General features: G+C 35.1%; 4 protein-coding genes across 8 annotated transcripts; 2 read left to right on the top strand and 2 right to left on the bottom strand.

The window, feature by feature from the left end:
* Positions 1-56: 56 nt before the first annotated feature.
* On the bottom strand, positions 57-6,284 carry LOC111626853 (ATP-dependent DNA helicase PIF1-like). 2 transcript variants are annotated; one of them, XM_023370374.1, is made up of 9 exons: positions 6,150-6,284; positions 4,290-4,831; positions 3,915-4,158; positions 3,575-3,843; positions 3,386-3,492; positions 3,176-3,315; positions 2,904-3,098; positions 474-619; positions 57-393 (listed from the first exon to the last, which is right to left on the bottom strand). In XM_023370374.1, exons 2-9 carry the CDS (start codon positions 4,785-4,787, stop codon positions 187-189), a joined length of 1,806 nt encoding a protein of 601 aa, XP_023226142.1. In that variant the 5' UTR covers positions 4,788-4,831; positions 6,150-6,284; the 3' UTR covers positions 57-186. The 2 variants fall into 2 exon arrangements, with proteins under 2 accessions (XP_023226142.1, XP_023226143.1); XM_023370375.1 differs by lacking the exon at positions 6,150-6,284 and having other exon boundaries at positions 4,290-4,655; positions 4,721-4,805.
* LOC111626855 (tetratricopeptide repeat protein 33-like) lies at positions 6,268-9,302 on the top strand. 2 transcript variants are annotated; one of them, XM_023370379.1, is made up of 5 exons: positions 6,268-6,370; positions 8,241-8,461; positions 8,531-8,612; positions 8,843-8,974; positions 9,041-9,302. In XM_023370379.1, the coding sequence occupies exons 2-5, from the start codon at positions 8,241-8,243 to the stop codon at positions 9,200-9,202; spliced, it is 597 nt and encodes a 198-aa protein (XP_023226147.1). In that variant the 5' UTR covers positions 6,268-6,370; the 3' UTR covers positions 9,203-9,302. The 2 variants fall into 2 exon arrangements, with proteins under 2 accessions (XP_023226147.1, XP_023226146.1); XM_023370378.1 differs by lacking the exon at positions 6,268-6,370 and adding an exon at positions 6,663-6,893.
* A 5,467-nt stretch (positions 9,303-14,769) lies between these two features.
* LOC111626851 (PC-esterase domain-containing protein 1A-like) lies at positions 14,770-16,836 on the bottom strand. 2 transcript variants are annotated; one of them, XM_023370373.1, is made up of 2 exons: positions 15,753-16,834; positions 14,770-14,920 (listed from the first exon to the last, which is right to left on the bottom strand). In XM_023370373.1, the coding sequence occupies exons 1-2, from the start codon at positions 16,614-16,616 to the stop codon at positions 14,909-14,911; spliced, it is 876 nt and encodes a 291-aa protein (XP_023226141.1). In that variant the 5' UTR covers positions 16,617-16,834; the 3' UTR covers positions 14,770-14,908. The 2 variants fall into 2 exon arrangements, with proteins under 2 accessions (XP_023226141.1, XP_023226140.1); XM_023370372.1 differs by lacking the exon at positions 14,770-14,920 and adding an exon at positions 15,048-15,271 and having other exon boundaries at positions 15,753-16,836.
* A 906-nt stretch (positions 16,837-17,742) lies between these two features.
* LOC111626850 (RNA 3'-terminal phosphate cyclase-like) lies at positions 17,743-20,635 on the top strand. Of its 2 annotated transcripts, none has more exons than XM_023370370.1 (11): positions 17,743-17,856; positions 18,602-18,702; positions 18,773-18,916; positions 19,212-19,335; positions 19,464-19,522; positions 19,590-19,734; positions 19,803-19,927; positions 20,000-20,058; positions 20,128-20,222; positions 20,291-20,395; positions 20,455-20,635. In XM_023370370.1, exons 1-11 carry the CDS (start codon positions 17,767-17,769, stop codon positions 20,536-20,538), a joined length of 1,131 nt encoding a protein of 376 aa, XP_023226138.1. In that variant the 5' UTR covers positions 17,743-17,766; the 3' UTR covers positions 20,539-20,635. The 2 variants fall into 2 exon arrangements, with proteins under 2 accessions (XP_023226138.1, XP_023226139.1); XM_023370371.1 differs by lacking the exon at positions 19,212-19,335 and adding an exon at positions 19,060-19,183.
* Positions 20,636-20,639: the final 4 nt, after the last annotated feature.

Raw genomic sequence — 20,639 nt, 5'->3', positions numbered from 1 at the left:
TAGGTATGGAAGAAAGGACCTCTTAGTGCTCTCGGGACACAGAGTTATAAATGGAAAAAAATTTGTTTTGGTCACAAGGTTTTATTAAAAAAACAAGATAAAAAAATAAATACTTTATTAGAAATTAAATTTTGAGCATAACTACATAACTGTAATAAAAATTCATCAATTTATATAGAGTAACCGTCATAAACGGAAAGTCTCCAAGGCAGAACTTGCATACCTAAGCTGTCTATAAAATGCTAAAACTACTGGATTTGCCCTGACGTGACTTTTATCAAAATCTATCACACGTAGTCCTTCCAGATTACGAGCTCTGGACAGGGCAACGTAAGCCTGGCCGCTCTCGAAAACTCTCCCCAGAGAGATTTCTACACAGTCTAATGTCATTCCCTGGAAAAAAAAATGCACAGTGTTAAAGATTCCACTTCAAAATATAATTTAAAAGTGAATGTACTTATAATTAGTATTACCTGAGATTTATGAATAGACATTGCCCAACCCAGCATTAAGGGCAACTGTCGCCTAATCAAGTGAACTCCTCCGGGAGCTTTGACAAGCCATCTTTCGTATGCGACAGTTTGTTTTACTCCACATAAAAATTTGATAATTGGTAGCCCTAAAAGTATTCGTTTAGGTAAGTATTAACTATTATAACAATTATAATTACTGTAATATCTGTAAAATTACACAAATATGAACATCTACTGTATGTTTGCACACTTGTGAGTGGGACAAGAGAGAACCAATGTTTATTGATTGTATGGACATTATAAACATTTGATTTAGAAAATCTCCATAGACTTTATAGATGGAAGTATCTGTCAAGGAAATAGTAAAAGCCAGAGTAACTGTAATGTAGTCACTGAAAGATGTAGAAGTGTAGTCAAGGATTTAGCAACGCATCCGAGAACAAATGCAACACTGATTACATCACATTGCCAAAATAAGAGTAATTCCTGATATAGTAAAAAAAGGAACAAGGAAGAAGTAGAATATGTGAAACACATATTGATATTCCACAATACACAAGCAGAACAAGGAAAGTAAATTTGCATAACAGAAGCGCTGAATAGAATTAAAGAGAAAAGGAAATGCATAGTTGCAACCCTTAATCTTTTGAGCTGAGAATCTACCTTTGGAAGCAGCCTAGAGCTAGAAATTTTGTTTCAAAATGTAGTTGATATATGAGACCATTCTTTGGTATGAGAAAGCAAATTTGAAAGGTCTTGTAAATTAACTTACAGTCTCTAGTCTATAGGCTGTAAGAAATTAATTTTTTGTGTTTTATTCCTATAGATAATAAGTATCACAAAAAAAGTTAATTATATATGGTGCAATGTACTATTACTCTGTATTCTACTTTCTACTACTACAAATAATAGTCTGTCTAGACGGAAAAGCCAATATTGTAAACCTATTATTGTGATAAAAAGGGTTAAGATTGAATATTGCAAGTTCTGTTGACAATCTTTCTACAAATTGTTTTTATTTCTCAGCTCTTGCATTCTGAAATCAGCCTTTCCTTTCCTTCAAGTCAGCGCCTCATTTGTAATGTAAAATTGGCAACTACAAAAGTGAATAAACAGTAATACAGAGAAACAAAGAAATTAAAAGAGATATCCAATAAAGAGAAGCAAAACAATCCAACAATTTGTAAAAAAAAAAAAAACCATCTTTGATACTATGAAAGGAAATATTAGATTTGCATAAACAATGGGGCGTTATAGCTTCATGGGAACCTAGGCAAATTTGAATTAGGGGGCTCCATGTACAGTGTTGACTTAAACATTTTTGTTCAGGGAAATTTTTGGGGAATCCCCCGGTATCCTTGTTTGTTTTTTAACATAACCTTTGTGCAGTGCTAGTGCACCCTGTGCTTGTGCCAAACCGGCAATCTAGGGGCCCTAGACATTGCCCAAATTTAATTTTGATATTCTTACCACAGTAATGTGTTTATAAAAGATTGGTAATTTTGTTGGGGCTTCAGGCAATTGCTCTTTTTGCCTGTAGGATAAAGCAGCACTAGGTATCCAAAACCATAAATTTCATTTTGATACAGAAAACACTCAATAAGGTGTAGTAGTAAGGAAAGGAATAAAGTGAGAAAAGATAGAAAGAATACAGTAAAACCTTGTTAAGTCAAACTGCATTAACTTAAAGCTGACTACATGTCCCAGACATAGTATGTAGGTTTTCAATATAATATGGATCTTGTTTAAGTTGAAATTGCCAGTATTTTTAACTCAAACCTATTATCCTGTGTCACCTTTATCCTCAAATAAATCCATTAACTTCAGTTTCTCTTATATTCTGTGTGAATACAGTCAAACCTGGGTTTTCAAATGTAATTTGTTCTTAAAAGTTGTTCAAAAACTGAAACATATTTTCCCATAAGAAACAATATGGAATGGATTAATCTGTTCTTGAACCCCAAAATAAAACCTTTTTTTACCTTTTTAGATGTAGATTGTTTTCTCAGAAAAGATCTACTTACAGTATTCAAATTTACGTCCTGAACTGTTATATATATATAAAACCTATTGGACTAATAATTTTTAATGAATCATTTTCAATTGATCTCCAAGAATGATCTATTGACTTCTGGGAATTGATATTAATAATTTGGGATCCCTCTCGGGATCCCTCTCTAGAACAGGGAAGATCAGAGGGTAATAGGGTAACTATTACCCTCTGATCTTCATTGCAAGAAGATCAGAGGGTAAAAGAAGAGACTGAACTAAAAGAGAATGATTCAAGAACAAGAGAGATTAGATAGATGCTAGGATAAATATTTGTCAGTTCTTTATCTATCTATATTTAGCACATTTTATGTAATCCTCTAGAGAATGTACATTTAGATTGTTAATAGTAAATTATAAGTACACAAAGGGATTCAATACCTTCTCGTTGCTGATCAAATCCAATTACAACACCACGAGCTCCATTCACAAGACCTTTCTGCAAATCCATATTTTTAGTTAGCATAATCTGAGATCCTTCTTTCAATTCAATTTGCAGTCCGACTGGACAATGGGAATCTATATACTTGCTTAACATCGGATCACTGTCGGAAGCCTTAAATAGCCGAGATTTACCTAAAATAATATTTAATGCGTCATAACTTTAGTGTTTCTCACTCTGTTCATTTCATTTTGAGGAAAAAATTCTCTACCGGGTAAACTCTTGAGTTTACTTTCGTTAATAAACTCGACATCGTCTTTGTGCGTGCAGAGTCTGGTAGCTAAAATTCCATCATTTTCTACAATGTTATCGGCAGTTTGTAATAATATATTTGTGGTTTCCTCTGTGCATCTGCAACCAATTAAAACACAATTATCTTACATAGTACGTAAATACAAAATCAAAAAGTAAAATGTAATACCTTCCGACTCTGATGTCTTGTAATATTCGAATGAATTTCTCATCCTTTTGTCTCATAACTTGCGTTAATTCCAAACTGACATTGATGCAATTTCTCCAAGCTTCACTCTAATGACAGAAAATAATTTATTAACTCCTTGATAATTTCCAACAAAAAATCAAACTTTAACGTAAAAAAAGAACAATTTACCTGAAAGCAAAAGGTGCATTTCTCACTTCCTTTAGTAACGGGAGGCAACTGCAAAAAATCGCCACTGAGAATTAACTGTATCCCTCCGAATGGTTTCTGATTATTCCTTACTATGCGAGCTATTCTCTCTAATTTCTGAAAAAATTGGCCATCTATCATTGATATTTCATCTATAATTAAATGATTACACTTTCTCCATTGCTGCACCACATCTTTTCTAAGAGCCTGTTGGATACATTGCTGAATGTCGGCTTTGCCCGACCCAATACCTGAAATATTTAATTAAACATCTAGGAAACAACTTCACATAAAAATTAACAAGGTGCAACAGTAACTAAACCTGCAAACGAATGAAGAGTTATCCCACCAATTTGGCACGCGGCCACACCCGTACTAGCCGTGGCAAACGTGGTATCGGGAGGCAACACTCCGACGATTCGTTTCAATAAATAAGACTTTCCGGTGCCGGCGCTCCCTGTGAAGAATACATTCTGACCGCTAAGAATTGCATTCAATACGTTTTTCTGCTCAGCAGTAAGTTGAAAAGATGATAAATTCTTGGGCACGGATTGTGTTTTCTCTTTCTGAAATATTAAAAAACAGTAAAATTGGATATTTTCAAAACATTAAACATATTTATGAAAAGATATATTGATATCTACAGATATAAATAAAATAATCAGCTAATTTGATTGAAAATGTATGTATTTCTTACCTCTGTTGTTTCATTTATTTTTCTCTTTTTACTGTTTGGTGTTGTGGAGAATGCAACAGCTGATATTCTGTTAGTCTTCATCACATTTACATCCTTTTCAGTCAGGGGACTGATTTCTTCAAATGTCTTTGCCTTATCCGCCAGCAAGCGCTGTCTTCCGGTCAACGATGTTTCCGCCTTGGAATTTTGCATCTTCAAACTTAAAGTCTTTATAAATATCATTAAACTTCTAGGAGGACAGTTTGAAATCATAAATTGTAGGTTCTGATTTGACAACTTTATTGTAGCTTTTCCGTCCTTGACAAATCTTTTATGTATAGATGCGTCTTTCACGACGTACTTTGCATTGAATTTGTTGGATTCGACCTTCAAAATTATATCTCTAAATTCATTTCTACCTAATAAAAGTTGTGCAGATTTTAATACATTACATTTTGTGCTGACTCCCATTTTACTTAGACTTTCTATATTCAGCGAGCATTTCAAAGTATCTTCCATATTATATATTGACTTAAGTGGTTATTGACATCTCAAAATAATACCTAGAATAGAAATGAGGATCTGATTTATTATCTTTTAATAAATTACTTTATATTAAGTATTAAAAGAAATATTTCAATACACAAATGTCCAAAACTTAAGGATAAACACAATTGCCATTAGTGATAACTGGAAGAAGTCAAAGAGCCATTCAGTGATCATTTGGTGACAGGAGGATTTGATGAAGTATTTGTGAAAGTGAACAGGAGGATTTGATGAAGTATCATCAAATCCTCCTGTTCCACATCTTCCAAGAGATCATAACACATTGCTTGGCATATAGCATAATCTTCCTCCTCTAACTTATACAACACATGGAAATAGTATGCATGTTTCTTCAGTCAGTAATGGAGTGGAGGATCTTCTATACTGTCAGTTGTTGCAATCTGAGCTTCCTGATTGATCATATAGTACTCTCGTGTTATTTCAGTCTTTACACATTGTTTTGTCCAGTATGGCGGATCACCCATTCTCCCATAACATTGTGCATTGTGTATACTACCAATTTTCCTGAATTTGTTAACCAAGAGTCTGATATTGGCGCTGCTGAGAGCAAGCTTTCTGAATTTCTAGGTAAAGTTTGTCTGCACTTCCACATGTGTTCATCCACTGAAAACATGCACAAACCTTTTTAAATGCTAGAAAATTTCTACATAGTTCAAGTCAGATTATCATTGTGAATAAACATCTGAGCATGGATGAAGAACTAAGAATTGAAATATTAAATGTTTTAAAGAACTTAGAATAAGAAAAGACTAGATGTTTCATGTGAAAAGAGATGAAAAAATGGAAGAGTTTGGCATCAGTGCCTTATCCTATGGTCAAAATGGGCAAATTACCTTTGGCTCCCATCGACAGGAAGTCCCGAACCAATCTTCTAAAGTATAATATAAAGAGATATTTCTGAAAAAATTTCCCCAAAGTCGGCACTATACGCAAGGACCCCTAATTCAAATTTGCTTGGGCCCCACAAAGTTATAACATACCACTGTAGTTTAGCAAGCCAAATCTAAAGAAAGTATTGTAAAAGGAGGGATAAGATGAGGATTGTCTTTAGATCTATTGAATTTGACTCATCAATGAGTGTATTTATCAATAGACACATTTTAGTTTCACTTCTTTACAGCCTAAGGATCATTGAGTTAAGCTTGGTTATAATGTTTACATTCTAACTGGATTATAAGAGGGAAAAATGATTGCAATACTTATTAATATTTCTATGATTACAACTTTAAATAATCTGAACATCAAAATTTACTATTGTATAATTTATCATCAAGGCACTTAACATTACTAAAGAATAAATCACATTAATGATACCTTATAACAGAATTACTTAAGGGAAATATGCACGCCAAGTACTCTGTTGTACACACGTCCACGTTTTCACAAAGACTTTTAAATTCAAATTCCATCGCTCGCGATTGGCTTAAAATTGACCAATAACAGATCTACATACTTGGAGTGTTCGGTATGGGGAGAAGTAAAATGGCGCTATAAACATTGTTCGATGCGATGCGGAATTATTAAAATTTGGCAAGGTATTTTGATTATTTGAGATTTTCTTATTAGCTGTAATGGGTGAAGAAATATTAAAAAATAAGTTTTTACTTTTTTTTCTTCCATCGAACAGGATACGCGAAAGATCGCGTGTTAATTCGTTCCTTTCCAGTTATAAATTTAGCGATAAAATTGTTTTTTTAGCCGATTATGACCTTAAAAGTTGTTATTTATAAAGTAAGAAAGGCAAATTTTAATAAGAAGTAATAAATTTGGTTAAAATACCGTAAAATTAGTCCGGTTTACTCAATTCACCACGTCGCGACACTCGCGCCGCGAGACACTATGGCGCGGACACCGATTTGGATTGTTTACTTTATGACGTAGTCGGAAACTTTCGCGTGTATTTTGCAGCATTTTTCGCGTATAATTGGAGTAATTTCGTAAAACAGACGATAGAATTGAACTCGCGAAAGTTTGCTTCAAAGAAAATCTATTATTAATGTTAAATTTCATCATCTGAACATGTGCGATAAAAAAGAAAGATGGCGTCGGAATGATGGTGTAAACAGATCATTAATTAAAATTATTTTGTTAAATTATAAATGTATTTTTTTGATTTAAAAATACAGGAAAGACATATATATATGTACGAAATCATCAAGTAAATTTCCAAAATATGAATTTTGATATTGAATTCTTTGAATACAGAGAAATCATAAGTATTCTGGCATGCATAGTTTACATGTATTGCAGTTACATGTAAAGAAAAAAGATCATTGCATCAACTGTCAGGAGTGGGCACCAAACTATATCTTTATAGTATGGCACCGCCTGCTCTTTAGGATACATTCTATGTGTCGGCATCTGGCGACCATAGGCAGAAAGAATCTTTGTATGCACTTCTGGCTGGTGAGTGACCGCTGTCTGGAGTGGACACTCCAAACAGCGGTCTGGGTGGACACTCCAGACAGTGTTATTTACAAAATGGCAGCGAGACGACTTTGTTGAATGCTTGCCGTAGAAAGTAGTTTTCTGTTTGTATTACCATAGCTTTTTATAGGCAGAAGACGTGCAATATTCATAAGAAATATCATCTGTTTGGCAAATTTCTGTATTTATATCATGAAATAAAAGATGATCCAGCTTTTCTTCTTTGAAAGTGTAAGCAATGGAAGTGGTGATCAAATGCTTGTAGCTCTGAACATTCATCATGTAGAAGCATCATCTGGTTGTCGCTGCATGCTAAACACAGTTGCTCTGGACATTAACATTTGCTTGTATTGGTTTGATCGGTTCAGTAGTACATTCGTGCCCATGGTCGCTGGACACTGCCACATAGATACATGTGCCACATGACACATGTATCGTAACTTCCTATTATGATCTGTGATTCTGGGTTGCCTGTGACAAAGATCTGTGGTGGAGAGATGTGAAGAAATAAACAAATACTAGTAACGACTCTTTGAATTTGAATCGTATCATCGGCACTACTGTCGCGAAGGGCCCAAAATCAAAATTTATCAGTTCACTTCAGCTTGGAATCTCTAACTATACTGGCTAACTGTGTTGAGAGTTATATTCGTCAGAATTGGGGTAGTCTGTAGTCCAATAGTGCACTACATTTTGTCAATAAGTGAAACACAAAAACACTATAACCACACTGCCAAACTGCAACTCTTTTAGACTATTATTGCAGTACCATATATTGGATCCTTATTCCTAAAGTCAGACTCCTTCCCCTACCTTTAATATATACAGTATATAGATTATATATAAAGTACAGTTTCAATATAGGATGTGAACTCATATATTTCTGATATGCGGAATATGGCTCCTATTGTACGAAGGTTTGGCCACCCTGCCTTACAACATAACCTTAATGATGAAATCTTTCTTTTCTTTATTAAGATGACAACTTTTGGATGGAAGAGGAAAATCGGTCAGAAGGTGTCGAGAGAAGCATCGGATGCATTCAGCAATAATGCAAAGGAGGATGACCAACTCGCTCACAATCCAGACGATCATAACGTCCAAAATTTCAAGAGAAGAAAGATGTCTCTGTTAGAAGAATGCAAAAGTAAAAGTCTGAGATTAAAAAATGAAGGAGAAATGTTGGCAGAAAACGAAAGGTGATTATTTAAGACTGATTTGAATGGGCGAATTGTTTGTTTCAATATTAAATTGTACCTTCACTAAAGATACTGGGAAGCGATCAAGAAATGGGACAAAGCAATACAGTTAACGCCGACTGATGAAAAGTTATACGAAATGAAGGCTCAAGTATGTGTTCTATAGATGATCAAATTATAACTTAAATCTAATACAAGATGGCGAGTTAATTGCCTACCTTTACTCTAAATATCCATATATTTAACTAGCCTGATAATGACCTTGGCTTTATCATTTGATTATTAGTATAATTTGGAGTCAGTTTTCTATATAATTACGTAGACGTAATCAACGAGAAAAATCTTAAGGATAAAATAATGCTTTATTTAACTGCATTTAAGGTGCTGATGCAGCTGAATGAAGTGTTTCCTGCTGTACAAGCTGCCGAAAAAGCAGTGGAATTTAATCCTAGGTGGTGGGTTGGTTACCAAACTCTCGGTCGAACTCAGTTAGGAATCGGAGAAATAAAACTGGTAAGATTGTCAAGTTTTGATTTTAATTGGATTTAATTTTGTATCGAAAACACATTTCTTTTTCAGGCAATCAAAAGTTTTTCAAGAGCGTTACACATAAATCCTTTGGAAAAAGAATTGTGGGAGGAAGACTTGAAATGGGCGTTAGCGTTATGGGATCAGAAAACGAAACAGGAATCGGAAATAAATGACGAAAAGGAAACTCAAAAGACCTCCGACGTGACCTAGTATTGTTTTTACTTGATACCTGTACAGATTTTCATGTGTTAAAAGTTTAATTATGTGTTTGTGTATATTGTTTTAGTTTATAAATTATAATAGATTTGAATCATTTATGATTCTTATTTAATTTTAAATACAGATCAGTTTTATACATAATGTGAATTGAAACATAATACTGAAAAAATTGAGCAATTCAATTCATTAACTTTGGACTTAGAATAAATTATACAGATAACATTTGTAATGTCATCCACAAAAGTATGGAGATTTACAAGGCCAGTTGTTCATGCATGGATATTTTTCATTTTTGGCTCTTTCTTTCTCTTGGGCACCAAGAGGGCCACTTTTTCATGCTTATAGTTGGTTTGCAAGATCCACAATGGATGTTGGGTGACAGGTCTTGACACGGGTGGTCCATTCACCTGGACCACCCGTGAAAATCAGGCAAGTTTTTATGGGTGGTCCAGGACAGAGACCACCCGTGAAAACTTGCCTGGATTTTATCTGGGTTCCCAGAGTATCAGGCTGATGTCTCTATTGCCTCAATCATCCAGTCAACAATATGGAAGATATTTACTGTATTTGTTGATGTGCAAAATGCAATTTTAACATTACAGATTTGAGTCGAATACTGATATATTTCTTATTGTAGCTTGCTGTTTTTGTTTATCAGTGCGGTGAAGCATCAAAAATCTGGACTAATTGGGACCTTATCCTATCTGATTTTCAATGCTTCACTGTGTAATTAGTTAATGATTTCATGCTAGAAAATGTATATTATCTGCTTAGTTGCAAAGAATAGACTTGGTGATGGTTTCAAGACATTTCAAATATCTTTCAAATCTGTTGTGAATGCCTGACATTTAAGTTTTTGTGGTGTGTAGTAGGGCAGTAACAGGAACAGTTAATTTGGAACATTGCCACATCTACTCCTTGCAAGTAAACTTTTTCTTTGATCATATGGTAATAACCCCCATGTAGTTCAATCCCCTAGGAATTTTCTTAATGTTTTTGCTTAATACTTAGTTGTAATGTTTTTTTTGGTTTGTGTAAGGTGGTGGCGAGAAAAATAGATCTTTTAACCTTGCTCAAGACATGTTTATATTTGGAATTGCTATATCCTGCTGCAGTCACTGCTGAACAAATGGCAGTGAGCTCGATGTTGGTAGCGGTTTGCATGGATGACAATAAAATGCCCTTCTAATTAAAGGAGCTATAGCCGCATTATTGTACTGCTGTGGTTGGTAAGCTGTGACTGGGATTAAAGGCCGTATGTTACCAAATTTATGGAACACAGAGAATATTAATCCTCCCTGGGACTTGGAGATACTTAGGTCTAAAAATGGAATTTTTCCCCATTTTCTTTTTCCCAGGTGAAGTTGATAGAGGAATAAACATTTGCAAGGAAATATTTCAGGACAGAGAAGTCCTCCTCTGTGTCTTTCCATGCCAAGAGAATATCATCTACATACCTCAGATATATTAGTGGATACCCTGTTTCCCCGAAAATAAGACAGTGTCTTATATTAATTTTTGCCCTCAAAGATGTGCTAGGTCTTATTTTCAGGGGATGTCTTATTTTTCCATGAAGAAGAATTCACATTTATTGTTGAACAAAAAAATTCCCAAGTCGAACTTAGACGAGAGTGACATATATCCGGTCGTGTCGAACTAAACTTAAATAAAACTGAAGTCACAAACCGAAGTGAACTTAAGAACTTCTCGTGCTGGAGTGGAGTTCCCACTCTTGCTTCAACTTAACATTTTTATAGCGTTGACATTGGGCTCGATGACCAATTAATGCTTACTGAACCGTAGCACTATGCAAATGTGATGTGGCGTGATTCCCAGCCGACCAATTAGTGATCACCAGCCGTAATGTTATGCAAATCTGTGATTCCCAAGCCATAGTCTTATGCAAATCATGCCGTGTGGCATGATTGTCTGCTGACCAATTTGTGGCTGTACTTTCAAAAAGCCAATGGCCACTTTCAACCATCTGTCGATGACTGTTATGAATAAAAAAACTTTTCGTTCTTTATCGAACAAAGATGCAATTATAGATGCATTTGGGTTAAATAATGACTTTGTTTCCACAGTATGTTCAGTACATATTATACATTAATATAGAGAAAATGCTTTGTTTTTAAATAAATATTGTTAAGTAGCATTTGTTAATTGACATTCATCACCTGTTACTTGGAACAGATGGATTTTATTGTTTTATTACCCTGTTTACTATGCATTTGTAGTTTTCTAAAACTAAATCAGTTTTTCTGTCTGACAGTATAATAAATTTAAAAATACCAAGAATAATATGAAAATTATAGTTTTAGTAAAAAAGAATAGCATTGATATCACCATGATTTGGGACACCAAACTCATAATTACAAAACTAGCACGGCCCCACCAAGCTACTGGCCGCTCTACAAATGACAGGAATCCTAAGGGTTTTAAGTGATTTGCAATTTTCGACCTCAATTTTCTTGTTTAATTTTGAGTATTGTGCCTTACTGCTTGGCACATGTCAGTCGTTGGAGATGCACTATAACCTCATTGAGTTTGATCAAAATAGGTGACATGAACGTCATGCCGTCACATTGTGAGATGTAAGGTGGACAAGGTGGAACCTTCCAAGACTGGCCAGCTTATCTAAGGTCATCTTTGTTGTATGTGCTGATGCATTGTTGTGGTAGTATTGGATGAATTGTTTGAACACCATGATTGGATAATGGTGTTCAAACAATCCAGTTGTTCACAGTAGAGTTCTTTTGTGACAGTGATGTTGGTTGGATGCAGCTGTGTAATGATGATGCCAAACAAATGCAGATCCTTGCCTTTTTGTGTACTATTGATCCTTTTGACATTAGCAACAGCTGGTTGACCTTTGAACAAAGGTCAAACCAGCAGTTTGTTTTGGTTCAAAAGGTCAACCTGCTTGTTTTTGTTTTGCTATTTTATGCTATCATACTAAAGTAGCAAATTGTTTTCATGCAAATGTACAATTGAGCAAAATTGCAAAGTATAAAATAACAATCAACATAAGCCCATAGACAAATGTAGCTTTTACAGCTTATTGTTTCTTACTGTCAAGAAATTATACTATATTCTTACACAAATTCACCCGATACAGGTACATCACCGAATTTCTAGTAACTGGTGGATGGTCCGACACCTCCTTTAATCCAGACAAAATTACAAGAGGGAACTTGAAATTCCTGTTGCCACCTTGAACTTTACTGGGTGGCCGAAGATGGTATTGTAATGTAGTTTGCACTTACTTAAATTATTTAAACTGTACTTTTTGTGCAATACCACAGCTTAGTTTATTTTGCTTAAATTTAACCCTAGCTATAGCTTCTAAGAGAGGTGAGAGTGTCAATGGTGGAGTCAAACATAAACACTAGTCTCTCTTGATCCATGATATAAAATTTATCACTTTGAGAGCAGTAGTGCTGAAGCATTCTTTGTAAGCACAGAAATTAATAAATTTATCTTTAATTTTTGTTTAATCATCTTGTTTCACTAATGTATTACTGTACAAGTACCCACATTTCATTTATTTTAAACTTCTAGCAGTCCGTGGTATACTTTAGACACATGGGAGATGTATAATTAGTGGGTTATAGGTGTGTTGATGAATTATTATATGATCACAGTTGATCTGGCAAAAAATGATTAATATGAAAGGCTTTGAACCAATATATTATGTTTCTTCTGTTGTTTTCTAACCAAAATCCTTTTGTTGAGATGGCTAAAGCAATATCATCATGCTGTTTTGGGATTTGGATTTTAATCTGGATCAAAAATTTTCAGTGATTTAATCTGAACGTGTTGGATCGCATCTCCAACCATCTAACCACCATAGGTCAGATTGAACCTGTGATAGCGACAAAGACTAGTTCCAGAAAGAAAACTTGACTTAATGTAAAGCATATCATGATACTTGATACTGTGTGATATATAACGGCTGGCCAAACCTTATCGTGACAGGACCGATATATTGCCTATCAGAACCACATTCTATATTGAAAAGTTATCTTACGTATATACAGTAGAACCCATTTAAGAAGTTTCTGCACAAAAGGTTTCCGCGTAAGAGGTCTGTTTTCCAGTCCCAGCATTTACCCACCATAATATGCACGTTAAAATTTCCTGCATAACAAGTTTTCCCATGTAAGAAATTCCGAAACATCGGTCCCATCAATGATATTTTATCTACTTAAGAAATCCCATTGGAGACAAATTGTAATCTTTTTCCTTACCATAACTTTAATACTTATAAAAACAGTAAAGTTTTAATGGAGTAACTCTAGATATTCATCATATTGTATATCAAACACCTGCACACCTCAGATGGTCACTAATTTTGTGGAATCTTATTGTTTTGATGATACTCCCTATCTGCTGTTGTCATGTCGTATTGACACTAGAAACTTATGTGCCTGCTAGTCAGTGCATCGTACTTTTCTATCATGTTACACTGTGCTATATTATATTACTTTGATATTGAAATGCAATTGCGTAAACAGAAAAATTACTTTTTTATAATGGTTCCTATAAAAACTTAACAGAGTTCTGCTGTATATGGTAGCCACAGTAAGGGTCTAGAAGAGTTGCATGTGGCTTGCAAGCTGCAGTATGGATATATAGGATCTTAGTATTAGATTCCAAGCATTGATATTTGTATATCTGCAATTCTCTAGACAAGAAGCTATGTTGCTAATGTTTAAAAGTATGTTTTGTGCAGAAATTTTATAATTATTCACAAATTTAAAAGTGAACATCTATTTTTCAAACTGTTATTTCCAAACCAATACTTAGAAAATTGGTTTTAAGTAATTTTCTAAGATGAAAATCGCATCATTGTAAATTTGATAATGGTCGCCATTTCACCTTAGCTACTGTTGTACAGTACTTATCAATAAAACAAACAGCTAATACTATCCAAAATAGTTATATGATCACAGGGCTCAAGAATAGTTCTCAAGCTACTGTTAATGTATTTTGAAGCTTGCAGTTATGTACGTAGGGTAACACCATGCACAATAGTTATATTGTGAAATTGTAGTGCATCACAGATGTAATTGTAGCAGGGAAGATAAAAGAATGATATGTTGTTCTTTTATCTCAGTAAATTCCCAGTACAATAACTCTAGGAAGTGCATAAAGTCTGGAACGGATGGGAAATTTTCCGCGGAAAGCCAAGCTGTCCGTCGGAAAGGAGACGAAAACGGAAGTTAGTTTTGTGCAAGCTCCGAAACTCCAAGACATATCCATACAAAATTGGAATGCCATGTAACAAAATTTCAAACTCCAATGATGGTAGACATGTCAAACACTTTGTAGAGGCGTTGTTCATTATAATAGCATTAATCAGTTGTTGCTCATTTTCTCCATTGGTTCCTACGTTTATGCACATCCCATATGCCATTAAGTAATTTTCATTATAATTGTTTAACTAAACTTCAGTATGTTTCAATATAAAACTCTTCACAAAATTGAGACTCGATTGACACCGAATTATTTTTAAAAATAATTTATTTTCTGAAATGTTACTTTACAACGTTCATACAGGAAAAAAAAAAAAAAATATGCAACCTTAAAATATTTTCTTACAATACAATTCAAAGTGAACAAATGTCAGTCAACAACTTAAAATATCTCGCCTCTTCACTGTTGAACAGAAGTGATCTCCACTTACTTGTCTTTTTATTTCTTTTTCTGTAACAGATAAAATTGTTTAGAATTTTATATAACTTTAAGTAAAGATCATAAATTCTAAATATTAATTAATTTATTAGTAGGTTGATAAGAATTTGAGTTTGAATCCTTTCCTATTGTTTTTCTAGAGCAACACGACCAAAGTGGTCCCTGCATCATTAAAATTTAATCGACTAACCTATTGTTTTCCTACATGTGGTAATATGCAACCTGTCGTGAGCAATGGAGTTCCCCGTCGAAGACACAAAACTCCATTACTCGCCTCGGGTACTGTAATTTTCCTTATAATACTTGTAAAATGCAGTGACGTTAACAGAGCTCAAATTCTCTCAAAGTCCGCCATAACTCGTACTGAAAGATGAAGGTGTTTATGTAATTCAAAGCTAAGTGAAGATTCTTTAGTTAGTTTTTATTTTCGTAACTCAAATACAAAAAAAGTTTAAATTTTATTCTTAAATAATGGATTAATGTGGTTACAAACTTAGGAATCAAAGTTTCATTTAAACTGAATGGTAACAGATATATTGTCATCTCTATTTTGCTGTAAAACCGACTTTATAACCGGACATTTTGTGTTGTTTTGATTTAGTGCAGAAACCTGTCTTGTTTGATCCAAACTTTCGCCATAATTGACAAAAGTATAAGGATTATTTTGATAAAACTGTGCATTATGTTGAAAATTGTTATTTATTAGGGAGTTATTAATCAAATTCATGTTCCGACTCGCTTCGTCGGACCGATTAATCATACAGGAGGCATCGAACAATTCGACATTTCTACGGTCTAATTTACGTTTCTTCCTAAATCTTTTTCTACGTTTCTTTTTACTCACTTTTTTCTCTTTCTCCCATTCTTCCGTCGCGGCGTTCTCGACGCATTCCAAATTATGGAATCTTTTGAATCTGGACGGCAGCGAAACTCCCCAAGCCAAAGATACGTGAGTCAATATCAGATTAGACATGTGTCTAACCGCCGGCGATAACCAATGGATGCCGTCCGGTCCCCTCAGGTAAATGTGCATCTGGAGGTGATAGTGCAGATCTAGAACGTCCAGTTCCTGCTGCACGAACACGTTTCTGGCATACCGGTTGGCCTCCATCACGTGATACCGGAGAGAGTACTTGAGAAATTCGAGCTGAGGAACCAGAACACCGCCCCGCATGTCCTGCGAGATGGGGAGGGTGGTGAGCCACACGACGAGGGTGTCTTCGGGGAGAACGGTGCGGAATTTTTTCGCCACGACTTTCAAGTTCTCTTTGTACTTCTCCACGCCTCTCGGTCCCCAACGGGTGATGTCCCACAGGCAGGAATTAATGAGGACGATGTCCGGCATCTTCTTGGTCAGGTTGTCGAGGATGTATTCCATGTACTCGTCGTACACTTTAGTGATGAAGTAGAACTCGAAACAGAAGCAGTCCTTTTTATACACTCGTTCCTCTTTATATATCCTCTCGTTAGTTTTCCTGATGGAGAATACTAATTCATCTCCAAGGAAGGACCTCTCCATTTTTGTTTTTAAGCCAATTTCACTGACAAAATTATTCTCTTCAGCCAATGCAACAAAATCTTTATAAATGGCTCTGGTGTTGGAATCACCCAAGAAAACCACCATTTTATAACTTAAAAGTCTCTTTAAATCAGTATGTAGAAAGATATCGGGCATTATAACCGCCATGACTTGTCGAAATTGACACATGCACACTCCGCGTCAGATTCGAGGCTTTCGAACTTGCAAGCTACACGTGACAAGCTCGAGCAGAACACGTCTCCCTTATATTTTAAAAGGCGTTTGCAGCGTTTGCGAATTACTGAAAAATTGAAAACTCATTAATAAATTTTAATTAATTTTGCATATAAATAGGTAATAAAATATAATTAAACGCATTTGTAATTCCCGCTCTTTTCGATTACGCCGATATAAACGACCGCTGATTGGTTGTTCGTCTACATTTCTACAAATGCAACCAATAGGAGAGCGTGTTATAAAGAGAGATGAATAATTTCATTAAAATTTTTCTTTCTTTTTGAAGTAAAAATATATATATTTAATAATTTAAGAATAAAAACGTAATTATAAACTAAATATAAATATTTAAAAATTATTTTAATGATAGAATTATAATCCCGTCGTTGCTAGCGAAAAGATTACGATCACGTGATAACTCTCTTGACGTCAGCGCAATTAAAGAAAATTATTTTTTCATCTAATAATAACAAAAACGATTTTTATTTATATATTTGTAGCAAAATTATAACTTTAATAAGTTGCAAAAGTAAAAATATATTACGGATTGTACGAAATTATTTTGGCGTATGCAAATTTTTATTTTTATTAAAAAAAATGTATAGAATTAAATATAATAGAGAAATTATTTTAAATTAATTTTTTAACTTTAAATATATATATTTATTTATGTTTCTAATTCAATTCCTCGATAATCCTAATTAAAAATTTTTTTTTAAATTGTTTTTTGAACATGCGCAGAGAAGCATATACCAAACGACTATTCGAATTGCACGCGTAATCAAAATTAATAAATATGATTTTATTATTTTAATTTACAAAATTTCACGACGTAAGAAAGTACGATTAAAGTAATTAACGTTTATCTATAATCTCCGACTTTATTCATTTTACGCAACCGATAATAAAATTGCACCAATGACGTCACCGCGCCATCGAGACGAACTTTTTAAAAACAAACGTTTAAAATAAATAAATTTTTCTCGTTTATATTTTTACAGTTAAATAAATTGGATTTCTTATAATAATTCGATTAAAAATTCCGAAAACGTGGCATAAATTTAAAAAATTATTTAAAAATACACCGCGACGTAACCGCGAGATGTCGCTGCATCTGCATGCTTTGCACAGAACGTTAGCAGACGTAGCCATGGAAAGTATCACCGAAATCGATGGAGCTATCATGGAAGGGGTAAGTTAGCATTTTTTTTTTAAATGTAATTTTTAAAGATTTTGCAAGTTTTAAAGCGAGGAAATGACTCGTTACGTTTAAAAATGTGAAAAAAATAGAAAGGTGTAGGCATTAGAGCCGTGACATGCCTCAGAGCTGGTGTTACACATGTTCCTTGCCTGCTATCATGCAGTCCTGTGTTGTATGAGGTATGCAATAGATGCATAATGTAATACATATACCACTTTCTCCATATTCCACCCGGTCTACTCATAAATCACATTTCCTTTATCCTTACGTTACAATTGATGTATGCACAAAGGTAACTTTTTCCAAATTATTCCTCGCTACGTATTCCTGTGGAGGTATGCAAAGGTAATTTATGCTGTGAATACAAAGTACACTGTATTTAATTGTCATTATGACTTAACTCAGTTATTCGCTCCTTGCGAGGCACTGGTAATGGTTTGTGAGGAGTTTCTCTCAAACTACGAAGATTTATAAGCTCCTCTGTGTGAAGTATTCGGAGCGGGAATGCCGAGAGAGCGTTTGAGACTTCGGCCGGCATCTGTCATTTTGTTAAAGATACGTAAATGTCCTTTGCTTCGGGCCGATTTTTAGTTAGAATCTACTTTTGGAAAAAGAGGAACTGTGTTTTCTGCAAAATAATCAAATCTTGGATTTATGTAAGAGGATTTGCAGATTACGAGTAGTGATAAGATTACGTTTATTCGAACAATAAAAAAAAGTGTGTTTTCGTTTACAGGGAGGGCAGATCCTCAGGATGGCCACCTCGCTTGGCGCTCTTTTGGGGAAGCCCGTCCGCGTCCGAAACATCCGGGCGGGAAGGAGCACGCCCGGTCTTAGGTATCCGAAGATTCAATTGTGAATTCTGCCAGAACTAAACTATATCATCAGCAAAGTTATATATTTTCAGACCTCAACACTTAACTGGCCTTCAGTTGATAAGAGATATATGCGGAGGGAGATTAGAAGGGGGACAGATCGGGTCGACGGTAATTACCTTTTATCCGGCGCCGATTAAGTCCGGAAGATTTATAGCCGATACGGGAACTGCAGGGTAAGTACTATCGCAGAGAATGTAGTTGCGAAATGTGACGTCGACTCGTAAAAAATATGCTTAATTAATGAAAACTTGAATTTAGTTTTAAAAGATGGAGGAACGACCATCGGTCATTACAATTATAGTCATTAATTTTGCAGAAGTTTATGTCTGATACTACAACTTGCCATACCGTGCATGATTTATGGCAACGGTCGTTCCTCCATCTTGCTAAAAGGTGGTACGGATGTTGAGAGCGCTCCGCCTATTGATCATTACCTGTGGGTAAGTAACGTGTGACCTTTCTTCTTAGGAGTGTAATGCTACTCTTCCAAACAGCACTTCCGTGCATGTTATACGCCGGCGGTCCCTGTCAGATGCTTCTGAAAGGCGGCACCAATGCCGAAATGGCTCCGCAGATAGATTATACCTTAATGGTAGGTGATGTCGAATTTGCCCTTTCGTTTCCACCCGCCGAGCTATTCTGATTTTATTTAACTGCGCCCCGAGACTTCGATCTTTGTAAGTCGGTAAACGTATTTTACTTTCCCGTCTTTATTCGCAGGTGTTCCGTCCCATAGCGGAAAAGTTCGGCATCAAATTCGAATGTGACATCCGCAAGAGGTAAGGCTAATGACGTTATGGGTACAATAATTTGAAACCAAATGATTTGTAACCTTCTCGTACTTAGAGGATATTATCCAAAAGGCGGAGGAGAGGTCTTCGTACGTACTAATCCCATTGCGGACACTCTGCTTCCCATAGAAATGGTAGAGTGTGGACAAATTACTCAAATAACAGGAAGATCGTTTGTGGCGGGAGTGCTTCCCATTAAGGTAAATTTTAATTGCATTGTTTGTTAACATTAATAATACATTGTTAATTGCACCTGCTGTCAATGTAGGTAGCTAATTCGATGGCCGATGCCGCCTGTAAGTCGTTAAAACAGACATTTCCAAGAATTAACGTTAAAGTGGATCGAGTCAAAGAACCCCAGGAGAAAGCCATAGGTACGGGTTCAGGGATCATGTAAGTAAACTAATAAATATTGAAATACTTCTACCTGACCTGATGTTTCAATTAAATCACTTTTTTCCCTAGCCTGGTGGCAGAGACGTCGAACAATTACAAATTAGGAAGTTCCGCACTAGGAAAGAGAGGTATAAATCTTGGGCATGCATTCTATTCCCGCTTTACATACATTTTAGTAATGCAAAATTTTATCGCAGGAGTACCCGCAGAACAAGTTGGAGAAGCTGCGGCAACGGATCTAATCCGAAACATTAACGAGGGAGGCTGCGTGGACAGTCACTTACAAGACCAGGTAATTTGATATTACAATTAAATATCGAACAGAAGTAACCTTGTGTTTCAAACAGACGAAACTTTCAGTTGATATTGCTGATGACGTTGGCTAAAGGAAAGTCCAAGATACGATGCGGCAAACTAACGCTACATACGGAAACCGCAATTCACGTCGCAGAGCTCTTAACCAGTGTAAGTTATATAAATTTGTGGTGTGCAGGAACAACCGAATAATTTTCGTTTATTTCTAGGCCAAATTTTCCATAATCCCAGACGAAGGAAAAGAAAGCTGCGTGATTGAGTGCCAAGGAATTGGCCTACAGAAAAAATCATAGTCGAAACTATATATATTTTTTTCTTCCATTTTGAATTGTAGTTGTAAATAAATTCAATTGTACTGTACATTACAACTTCTCAAAATAAAAATGCAACCATT

This window comes from Centruroides sculpturatus, unplaced genomic scaffold (assembly GCF_000671375.1).
Source record: "Centruroides sculpturatus isolate CEXI.00-Female unplaced genomic scaffold, Cexi_2.0 scaffold547, whole genome shotgun sequence".
NCBI lineage: Eukaryota > Metazoa > Arthropoda > Arachnida > Scorpiones > Buthidae > Centruroides > Centruroides sculpturatus.
The sequence above is the reverse complement of the archived record's forward strand: the minus strand, read 5'-3'. Positions and strand labels throughout refer to the sequence as shown.

Coding starts and splice junctions, on each gene's coding strand:
- LOC111626853 (XM_023370374.1), bottom strand. CDS start 4,787: ATGGAAGATACTTTGAAATGCTCGCTGAATATAGAAAGTCTAAGTAAA. Junction 4,159..4,289: donor AAATAAATGAAACAACAGAG/GTAAGAAATACA, acceptor TTAATATTTCAG/AAAGAGAAAACACAATCCGT. Junction 3,493..3,574: donor AATGCACCTTTTGCTTTCAG/GTAAATTGTTCT, acceptor TTCTGTCATTAG/AGTGAAGCTTGGAGAAATTG.
- LOC111626855 (XM_023370378.1), top strand. CDS start 6,855: ATGTGCGATAAAAAAGAAAGATGGCGTCGGAATGATGGT. Junction 6,894..8,240: donor GATGGCGTCGGAATGATGGT/GTAAACAGATCA, acceptor TTCTTTATTAAG/ATGACAACTTTTGGATGGAA. Junction 8,975..9,040: donor GAATCGGAGAAATAAAACTG/GTAAGATTGTCA, acceptor TTTCTTTTTCAG/GCAATCAAAAGTTTTTCAAG.
- LOC111626851 (XM_023370372.1), bottom strand. CDS start 16,616: ATGTGTCAATTTCGACAAGTCATGGCGGTTATAATGCCCGATATCTTT. Junction 15,272..15,752: donor AATGGGAGAAAGAGAAAAAA/GTGAGTAAAAAG, acceptor TTCATCTTTCAG/TACGAGTTATGGCGGACTTT.
- LOC111626850 (XM_023370370.1), top strand. CDS start 17,767: ATGTCGCTGCATCTGCATGCTTTGCACAGAACGTTAGCAGACGTAGCC. Junction 18,703..18,772: donor AGGAGCACGCCCGGTCTTAG/GTATCCGAAGAT, acceptor ATATATTTTCAG/ACCTCAACACTTAACTGGCC. Junction 19,928..19,999: donor GGTACGGGTTCAGGGATCAT/GTAAGTAAACTA, acceptor TTTTTTCCCTAG/CCTGGTGGCAGAGACGTCGA.